This window comes from Gavialis gangeticus, unplaced genomic scaffold (assembly GCF_001723915.1).
Source record: "Gavialis gangeticus isolate Ggan-Ray unplaced genomic scaffold, GavGan_comp1, whole genome shotgun sequence".
NCBI lineage: Eukaryota > Metazoa > Chordata > Crocodylia > Gavialidae > Gavialis > Gavialis gangeticus.
Window position 1 is genome coordinate 78507009 of NW_017729022.1, and position 11091 is coordinate 78518099.

Genomic DNA, 11091 nt, shown 5'->3' on the forward strand with positions numbered 1-11091 from the left:
TGTGCCCGCCTCGCCCGCCGCCGCGATGTCGGACAAGGAGTTCATGTGGGCCCTCAAGAACGGGGACCTGGATGAGGTGAAGGACTACGTGGCCAAGGTGAGGGGGCCGGAGGGGAGGGTACTGCTCCGCGCCGGGGGGGCTGCTCAGCTCTGCGCGGCCTTGCCGGGTCTTAACTGAGATTATCGCATGCGAAGCTCGGAACTTACCGTATTTGCTGAAAAACAATCCTACGCTGAAAAAATGTGCCAATAAATATGCACGTAAGTATGCAAGTTGGCTTATTTACTTCGTTTCCCTCACTGTAAGACTGCAGCGAGGGACTGAGTGAGACCTGGGTCGTCCAAGTGGAAACATTTCTTTATTTTGAGGCAGGCAGTCATAAAATGCTGGCAGCAGACTCAGAAGTCAGTTAAAGCTTCATGGGAATGACTTGGGTTTTGCCTATGTTGCATCAATTGGCTGCCTTGAAAATTATCGTACATTTTGAATGCTTTTTATTGTATGCTTTTGATTGTATGTCATACAGAGGTTGAAACTATTGTACAGGTATGATAATTATTGTGTACCTGGCAACACTGGTTCTGCCTTGATGGGGGAGTGGCACCTACTGGCCCATCTGGGCTGGCAGCTGGCTTCTGCCCGCCTGTTCCTTGCAGGGCACGTTCGGGGGAAACTTTTTTCATGGTTCTTTTTTTCCTTTTCTCTTCATCATAATTGGGCTTATGATTTATTTTTGGTGGGGGGAAGGCAACCACGTTGGAAGCATTTTGCTTGTCCTTAGTTCTTTCTTTAGGTAGCTGAGGCTGGAGGCCAACCTTACCTTGGCCTTTTTTTTTGTTGCCGGAGCTGTTGTAGGTCTGCAGCTGAGAGCGGGATACCTGCAAAAGCTACGGGGACATGGGAGGGTGGGGATCTGACTTTGTACTACTTCCTGAGAGGGTTTTGGCAGTGTTTTATAAAAGCAGGATGTTGTCTGCTGTGGCTCCCCTGCTTTGTGTGGCAGGTCAGGGTCCTCACAGAAGCAGAAAATGAGGATTGGAAGGGACCTTAGGAGACCATGTTCGAGTCCACCCCCCTGCTCAAAGCAGGACCATCCCCCCCAACTATCATCCCAGCCAAGACTTTGGAATCTTAAAACCTGCAAGGATGGAGATTTCACAACTTCTTTGGGTAACCTGTTTTCAGTGCTTTATCACCCTCATTGTGAGTTTTTGTTGTTGTTGTTGTGTTTTTTTTTTTTTTTTCCTTGGGTCTATGTTCCATCAAGGCTTACAGTAGTTTTACATGGAGCTTAGATTATGATGCATATTGGATGGTTTGGATAAGGATAATTCTGCCTCAGGCAAGGGGTTGGACTAGATTAGTTCTCAACTTTCCTTGTACTGGGACCTATTTGTAAATATTAATGTTCAGTCCCAACCTAGTGCCCCCAGTGTGTGAAGAAGGGGTGGGTGTGGGGCTGTGGGAGGCCCCAAGCACCCCTTGAAAGCTGGGACTTTGCCAGCCTCAGTTTCCCTCATTTTTCTCCTTTAAGGTAGAATACACTTTTAAAGCTTGTTCACAACCCTTTCATATATTCTTGTGACCCACTTTTGGATTGTGACCCACAGGCTGAGAAATGCTGGACTAGATGACCTCTGGAGGTCCCTTCCAGCCCTGCTTCTCTATGACTTATGACCTTCCTGCTAATAGGTATGCCCGTCAAATTAGTGTGAAGAATTACTGTCCCCTCCATTCTCCTACTATGCCAGTGATACCCAGGTGACTTGAGATCCATTCAAGAGTGCCATGTGTTGCCACACAGTGTTGTTAGGTGTGCAATAATGATTCGAAAGATGAAACTAAAGTTTTCATATGGGAATCTAGTGTTTAAAAATGTTCTTACTAGTTTTGGTATTTCTGAATTCTTTGCAATGGAGGAATTGCTATAGTATTTTTTTTCCTGTCAAAAAAACAAAACTAAGTATTTAGCATTTTCCAAGGCCTTGAGTCCAAAAAGGTTGAGAACCACCATGCTATGGATTTAATTATTGCTAATTCTGTTTATCAGACATAGCTTCAGCTTTCCATTGGGTTTTTTGCTGCTAGTCCCACTTACTTGGTTGCTAGCCTCACCTGGAGTACTGTATCCAGTTTTGGGTCACTCACATCAGGAAGGATGTGGACAGATTGGAAAGAAGTCTAATGCAGAGCAACAAAAATGATCAGGGGCCTGAGAGAGAGAACTTACGAGAAGACTGGGGAGAAGGTGGGTGTTGATTACAAATTGTCTTTCAGGTATTGTTGAGAGTATGGAAATGGGCTGTCCTCTATGGCAGAAGTTCCCAAACTTCTTATTGCATACCCCCTTCCATACTTGTCAGCTGTCCATGTACCTTTACCAGCATATGTTTTAACCCTTGAATGCCAATTATTATTATAATGAAAAATTCAATCTGCCTTTACATAATTTCTTGATGCCTTGTGTACCACTAGGGGTGTGCTAGGGTTACCGTATGTCTGGATTTTCCCAGACATGTCCTCTTTTTGGGTCCTCCCATCTCTGTCCAGCTGTTTGTTTGTTTTTTTTTAAATATCAGCAAATGCCTGGGATTTTGCGGTGCCTATGCTTTCTTTGTACCTTCCAGCTTGCCTGAGCCAAGGAGCTGCTTGGGGTTCCTTCCAACTTTCTTCTTCTAGTCCATTGAACAAAATTATTTGTGATTAAATAATGTAATGATGGGGAAGAAAAAGGAGGTGAAATAAACTTTTGTAGTCACTGTCAGGCTTTCTGTTCATGTAAGGAAATAACAGTGCAATGATTCAGACTTTTTCTATGTTTAGTATTAATAACAGTTTGAAGGCTATCTTATCTCTGAAGGCTGAAAACATTTTTTTAATTGTATGTTTGGATTTTATTCAATCAGTATTAGCCAAGCTGCAAATATATATGTACTTTGTTGTTCTGCCAACTAATACTGTTTTCCTAATTTAAAAATAGCGAAGTAGTTTGGTTTTTTTTTTTTTTTAAGATGTAGGTACTTGCATAGACCTCTATGACTGTAGTGAACACTTAGCTGATTTTGAGTTTGAGAGACTTCCCACCTCCACAATACTGGAATTAGGGTATAGAGATAATGGGACTAACTGATGTGTGCTTTTGTGGTAGAGTCCCAAGATGGAGGCATTCTGAGTCCTAGACCTGTGCCTCTTGATGAGACTTCCTGGTCTGTAAGGATATAAGTTGAGAGTTGTATCTGATGCATCAGAAAGAAGAACCAACGCATTTGTATCATTTAGCTTTAATTAATTTTGAATGAAAAGATTGTCCTTGATGATATTCAGAAAGAATTACAAAAATGTAACACCAACAATTCCATGAGACATTTTTTTCCAGAACTTTTCTAGTTATGAAAGGAAAATGGAGAACTTTCACCAAAATTCCCATGGTTTTTCAAGCTTATCAGGCTAGTTCAGGCCAAATAAGCAGTACATTCCAAAAATGAGCCTTTGGAGAATGTCCTGCTAAAGCCTTCCCCCCAGTAGAGAGAGACCTCCAGTTTGAATGCCTTTTCTGTCTGTACATACCGCTGTATGGTACAGGGAAGCTATTCAGTATTTAATGGACTAAAACATAACACAGCATCTGATAAAGTGAGCTCAGATGTGAATCTACCCTGCCTTATGGGCTTAAATATCAAATGGCAATCAATAGAGGACCAATGTGCATTTCTAATGGCATAATATACACCTAGTAATATTTGTGATTGAGAACCTGAACTGTGCACCAACTTCAGTTTCAGGAAGGGTTTTAAGATGGTCCTTTCTGGGTTATAGCCTATGAAGAGATGATTGATGTACCTAATCATGGCAAGATACCTATCCAAAAGAGACCGTTTCAATTTCAGTCAGGCATTAATTAGTCTGTACCAGTTTTTAGCTCCTGCATGTCAAGTAGGAATTGGTACTCTATTTAGACATCAAGACTGCAGTGCTTCTACCCAAGAGTGATGTATCAATCATTGATCAAGAGGGGAAAGAGCATAATCCTCTTGCATCCATAAAATGATATAGATAGAATCTGTCAGCTAGCTCACATCTATACCTGTTTCTCAACCAGGGCAATGAAATATAAATGACAACTTGAAAGGGATGGAGGCTTATGTTGGTGTTTTCATACTGAACATATTGCAATTCCTGTCATCTTGCTAACATATCTGAAGACTGCATATATGTGTATAGAGAAAATGGAACCCTGAAGAATTCCATGTGAAAACATCCTTGCGAAGGATTGTCTATCTGTCGTAGTTTCTGAGAGTCCTGGGCAAAAAAGAATTGTTATTTGAGCAGTACTTTTTGCAGACTGTAAGTGTTCCCATGTCTTGTGATTACTTAGACTTCATGTTTTGATGCAATGTTGTCATGGACACCTGATCTTCATTATGACAAAATGTGTATTAATATAACCAGTGCCACCTTTGTGCCATTTTCAAATTAGTATCTTCAGTATCTAAAGGTAAAGTCTGTCTTGATGCATTCTCTTTCATAACAGCCAAGAATCGGTGACCAGATTCCCCCTATCAAGACTTCCTTGACTAGTAGCCAAATATATGATTCATCTGTGGAGGCCACCTACCTTGTCCTATTAAAGCAGACATGTTAATCTCTAGCAGCTGGTTTTATTGTTCCTTCTGGCTTTTACTGCACATATAGAATGTGGGTCATGGGAGCACTTTGTCAACATTCTTCGCATTTCCAATAGTTCAGACATTAGCACCCCCTCTCTTTGTTTCTGTCTCTCTTGTTTTGTGTCTTTTTTGTTTTTTTTAACTTCAATATAAAATGATTGAAGATTGACTTCCAGTTGATGTGAATTAGTACATCCATCTGTGGTTGTTAGAATATAAATATCTTACTACTTCAGGTGAAACTGGGGTTCAGTTGAACTGATGCGAACTTTAAATCTGCCCTCCTGTACTTACTGTCTTTATGCACAGGAAGGCAGATTTAAAGTTGAATGGGGAGCCAAAACTTTGGCATTCATCTTAAATGTAGGGGTGCACTGGTAAAGATTTTCTTAGCTGATACTGATAGCCAATTATTAACCAGCCATGTTGGCTGATACAGATCTGATAACCAATTTACAGGAATGCAGCCCAGCAGCTTGCAGAGTGGCATTGTGGGGGGAGGGGTGTGGGAGAGGGAAGAGATGGGAGGCACAGATTGAGGCCCCCATGGTGAGAGAGGGAGTGGGGCTGAGGTAGGGACAGGTGCTGCTCAGCCAGGGTGGTGAATCCGACTGCAAGGCAGGGCACAGCGCAGGGTGGAGCTGCATGTAGCTCATCCAGGGGAGGCGGCATGGCGGATCCCTGCTGCTGTGCATACTGCCAGGGGAGGCATGGGGGTGCATATGCTCCCCTGGATATGTGCGTGGAGTAAGGATGAGCTGCCCACTGCAGGCTTGGGACCAGGGGCTGTGCCAGCCTCCCCCATGTGCAGCAGTGCACACAACATTTATTGGTGACATTATCGGCTACATCGGTCAAAAAAAAGCCAGTAGCTGATAATGTTAATTTTCCTTTTATCAGTGCTGATCTGATATGTGATGGATATATCAGTTCATTTCTACTTAAATCTATATATATTTTTTAACTTTTTTTCTTGTATAAAGTTTAATATCAATTCTAGTTCAGATAAATTCAGTTCAGGTGAGTACTACCACCAGAGATTTCTTCTGTAATTCTCTGTAAATATTCTTGATAACTTGATCACATGAGCAATTCATGACTACTGCTTTTTCTAATTCTTCACCTGTATAAACTATTGTTTGCTTCACTGAAAACCGCCTAGTAGAGAACTGGTGAAATCTCTCTATTTGGTCTCCGGCTACACTTTGGCCATCAGGTGGAATAATTGCATACAATGGCTAATAAACCTAATGCGTCAAAATGCAAATGAAAGTAACATCTTGAGATTTAGCCATTACATGTTTAGCCATAACACTGTTTGATTTTTACAGCTTAGGTTTACTGTTTGATTATGAAATACATTTGGGGAAATGAATTGTGTATTACAAGATTCCCAGTCTTAACTTGCTTGGTACTTACTGAAGGAGGCTATGCTTGACCATACTTGTGAACGCTTGCAAACTCTCAGTCTTTTATATCCAAGCACGTGGATATTTGGAAATGTGTTCCTTAATATCATAGTTAATTCTGCTACAGCTTTAATAGAGTTAACTAAAACTTGCCCTTCCTTGTCTTAAGTTGGGGTAGATTAACTGACTCTTGGATATGGGCTGTAATATCCTACCTGGCTTCTTATGGGCTAAGATCAAATTTAGTTATGTTTAACTTCCCTTTGTTGTAGCTAACAAACTCCTTCACTAACAATAAAATGATTTTGCAACAGAATTTATTGGAAAAATGTATATAAAATCAAGCAATAGCATTAAATGAGTGAGTGAATGGGATGAAAGTTGTACTTTGTTTTCAGTTTTTGTGACTGGTATCAGAACATGGATCATCAAATCCTTTTGGATATTAAGCTGTGATTGAACTTGAGCAGACTTTTCTTACTGAAGCTTTGTGCTCTAGATATAGAGATTTTTATAAACATGTTTTAAACTACTGCAGTAAAACCGGACACTGCAACATTTAATTGTTCAGAGAAGGGCTGTCCAACTTAGCCAGGGGCCATGCCAATGAGGACTACATGTCACTTAGGCTCCCCTGGTCCCTCTCCTCCCACACCATGAGTTCCATGGCATTGCCCCCCTCTCCCTCGTGTGCACTATGTGGGTGGGCAGGTTCTGCCTTACTTCCTCTGCCATGGACTTCCCCACTGCACCACATCAGAGGCTCCCTTGGCCCTGCAGGGTGTGCCATACTACTCCCTGGGTGGGGGAAAAACATTAAAGCCCAAGAAGTGAGGCAGAACCCAATTTTTTTTACATGATTTTTTGGATACTGCTGATGCACTGCTCAGTTTTCTAACCTTGTAAATGGTACAGCATTCACTTGTATCCTGAGGAATACATTTCCATATGAATAGCTTCTTAATTTCTCGCTTTCCTTGTTGATAATAATAGTACTGAAAAAAATGTTGATTCACAACTGGATTATACCTTCTGATACTAACACAAGGAAATATCTACAGTGCAAGACTTTCAGATCATTAGGTAGCATCTTGACATCTGATGTGGAAGATTTATGTATGTATGTGTATTATTTAAGTAGAAGTGATTTCACTTGTGGATCACACTAACTTGGTGTTTTAGCCTTAGATAGCAAGCTTTCAGTGGAGAAAGTTGATCCAACTCAGGTATTTTTCCTGGGGGTTGGGCTGGTGGTGAAGTATTAGGTAAACAGGGCCAGATTAATGCATAAGCAAACTAGGCACATGCCTAGGGCTCTGAGCTGCAGGAGGGGAAGGGGAGGGATGGTTCTTCTGTCTGTGGCAGTGCTGCAAATGAGCCCATCTGCCTCCCCTTCCCTTCCTCTTTGCTTGTTGTGCCGCTGCAGCGGCTCTGAGCCCTGCTTCCTATGGTTGGCAGTGCCAGGGGGGTGGGTCTTGGCTGGCCGTGGGGCCCATGAATTTGTTTGCGTAGGGCCCACTAAAGGGTTAATCTGGCCCTGTGGGTTAATACGTATTTCTAGTAGCAAACAGCACTGCACCTGTTAAAGGACCTGGGGAATACAGTAAGCTGAATATGAACCAACAGCATGCCCTTGTTGCAATGAAGGCTAACGGCATACTGGGCTGTATTAGTGCAAGCTTTGCCAGCACATTGATGGAAGTGATTGTTCTCCTGTATATGGCATTGGTGAAGCCACATCTGGAGTACTGTGTCCAATAGAAGACTGAGGGGGATTTAAAAGCAGCCTTCAACTACCTGAAGGTTGGTTCCAAAATGGGTGGGACTGGACTGTTCTTAGTGGTGGCAGAGGACAGAACAAGGAGCAACCGGCTCAAGTTGCAGCAAGGGAAGTTTAGGTTAGATAAGTTAGGTAAGAAGTTTCTCACCAGGAGGGTAGTAAAGCATTGGAACAGGTTGCCTAGAGAGGTGGTGGAATCTCCATCCTTGGGAGTATTTAAGACACAGGTAGACAAAGCCTTGACTGGGATGACGTAGTTGGGGATGGTCCTGCTTTGAGCAGGCAGTTGGACTAGATGACTCCTGAGGTCCCTTTCAATCCTAATTTTCTGTGATATTAAGATGTTGCTTGGCTGTTTGATGTTGCTCAGATTGTCTACTAACTTAAAATGAGTTTGAAAATAAATGAATGTTTATCTAGGCATCGTTAGTGTGCAGATTATAATGGTAAGCTCATGTCTTCACTATAAAGTATCTGCTTTGATTTTCAAGAATCCCACCTGTTTCTGAATAGGCAGTATTTTCTGAAGCATCCTTAGAACTCAAAAAGAGCAGGTTGAGAACAGTGAAAATTGAAATCCTGTCCCCAGGCCTTGCGTTCTTCCATAGAGGATTAACTAATTTCTGATGCCTTTTTGATATCATCTGAGAATGTTGTTACAGAAGGAAACCATTGTTGGAGAAGATAACATGACTAAGGGTGTCGGTATTGATCTTATGATCTGAACTGATATTGGGGTCACCTAATGTTAGTCACTGAACAGTAGCTCAGGTAGGAACTTGTATGATTTATGTATTACTGGCCTACTTAGCAATTACTATTTGGATCAGTTATCTGAAGGTACAGTTATCCACTTCCCATTATCAGTTGCCTTAGCTGTTTTGTTCCCTTGTAATACAAAATATTTTGCAGTAACAAATTTGACTGCATTGAGAACATGTTTAAACAGAAAAATGTATGTGTGTTCAAAGTTCTTATTACCAGGAACTCATGTGATGTACTACATCTTGGTTTAGCTTCACAAAACTTTTGACAAATAAATAGTTTAAACTTTCTCTAGAAGACTGCTTTTTGATGTTAGAAGATTGAGAGCAGATAGATAACAATGCCTGTGAGGAAGATACTGGACTTAGATGCTGGCTATTTCCTGCCTGCAGTATGGTGGTTGCCCTTTTTGTTTGGAGGAGATTTATTTAGCAATCATTTGGTACCCATGTGGGATGGACTATCTTTTTCCACTTCCTTGAAGAGAGAAACAGTACAAATCAGCAACACTGCTTGGATTTTGGGCAAACTTTTTGCTGACTGTCCAGCCACCTGAATATGGAATAATCAGATGGGCCAGCTCTCTGTGCCTAAGAATATGGGAGTTGTAATGTTCGGTGAAAATTTAAGGTTGCAGCTGAGATGGCTTTGTCATCAGATTAAGAAAAGCACATGGTTTTATTTTGTTACAGAATTGAAAGTGCAGAGGATCTAAGTGGCTACACTTAAGCAATAATTATTACAATCATCTTTGGGAGTTTTTTTATCTGTGTCTGGTATTGAAAACTAAGGCCCACTCTATACTTTACAGTTATAATTAACTGAGACCAGCTACATGTGCAAAGTACCTCTCACACAATGAAAAGCTCCAACCAGCTATAAAGTTAGACCTTGAAAATGTGTGTGCTAACTTTATAGCTGCTTGCTATCCAGCTTTAGTTTGCACGTGTAGCAAGGAATTCACTGATATACTGTGTGATATGAATATACTGGTAATCTGGCATTGGAGGGTGCATTGCTGTATCTCCGGTGTAAACTTTCCTGAAAAAGGAGTGAAGAGGAAACTCCTGTCCCAGCATAGTTCTGAGCCTTAGGCTCTTTTCTCCCTACACAGCAGCACTGCACAGTACTCCTGCTGGTTTCAATCTTGTGCTTCCTTTTATCACAAACGATAGTTTGGAATTAAGATATTGTCTCCTACAATTATGAAAGAAAGGGCTACAAGATGCACTGGTTAAGAGCTTAAGTAAGGTTCCCTGAGTTTTTAAGGTTATGCCTCTACACCTCTGCTCTAAATCTACTTCAGTTCCAGGGATGGCTGATGGGTCAGATCTCGTCCATTGGGCTTGGAATTTGGGGGTGTTGCCTACTGTCAGATTACTAAGTATGGGGCCCCATTGGGGGTATTTTGGCAGTGGGGCAGGGAAGCAACAGCTGTATTAACTGCTCCCCACTACTCTCTGATACTGCTCGCCCAACACGTAGAGCCTGGATCCAACTTATAAGGAGCCCTGTAGTCCAGATGTGGCTTGGGGGTGGGGGGTGAGGGTCAGATCAATTTGATACCCTCTGCTCCACAGAGAAGCTGGGGCATTGGTCCAAGATTACCAGTCTGTTGCTGCTCTTGCGTAGTTTTCTTCACCTGGCACATATCTCTTTCTGGCATATAAGAGCCAGGCAGAACAGGGACTCAGAGGAAGTTGATTTTTTTGCTCAATTTGTAGCTGAAAGTTCAGAAGAACCCACCCCAAATGATGACATGGAAGTGGTCATCAGATACCTTGTATAATTTTCCCAAAGTATTAAACTATTCCTTTTTCATCTTCCATCTTTTTCTTTTAGTTCTGTCAGTGTTTTGTTCCTCATTTCCCTGATCCTTCTCTTCATTCTGAAGGACTAAATTTTTGTCTCGCCACCATTAGTAATAGATAGTTGCTTTTCCTTTTCTCTTATATGCAGGAGCAGAAAAAGTAGTTCTTTAGAAACATTAGCATAAGTACTAACCTGGAGAGTTTTGCCTTAATCCTGCTGGCCCACGGAAGTAGTATTATGTGCAGGAGATTTATGATGGTGAGCGCTCTTTGCAGAACACATGCTCTCATCTGTTGTATATGTTCTACATGAATGTAATGTATAAAACCCTGTGCTGACGCTGCACTGGAAATACTGTACGGAGGTGTGATCTTGCATGGGGACTCTGTTAAGGGGGAGAAGTAAAAATGAGATGCCTGCAGTATCAGACTAAGATCCCAGTTGTGTATATTAGCTATTCTTACAAATTTGAGTGGTTTTTTCTGAGCTTTGAATTGGAACCATTTTGGTTTGATTGCACGTTACTATGTAACTTACTGCCTTTTGCCAATATATCCCATGGTAAAACTCTCAGTAGAGCCTTATGGTCCAGTGATGGTTTCAATGTACTGTTACGTGGGATTAGTATTCAAATAATGCGTTATGTCTACAAGACAG

General features: G+C 41.7%; 1 protein-coding gene across 2 annotated transcripts in view; it reads left to right on the plus strand.

Annotated features, from left to right (window-relative positions):
• The first annotated feature begins 6 nt into the window (after nt 1-6).
• The window catches only part of MTPN (myotrophin), a 65201-nt gene continuing 54116 nt past the window's right edge, over nt 7-11091 (plus strand). For both annotated transcript variants that reach the window (XM_019515445.1, XM_019515446.1), the window contains exon 1: nt 7-97. In XM_019515445.1, coding sequence (XP_019370990.1) covers nt 26-97 — 72 coding nt within the window. In that variant the 5' untranslated portion in view covers nt 7-25. The remainder of the gene's footprint in view (nt 98-11091) is intronic.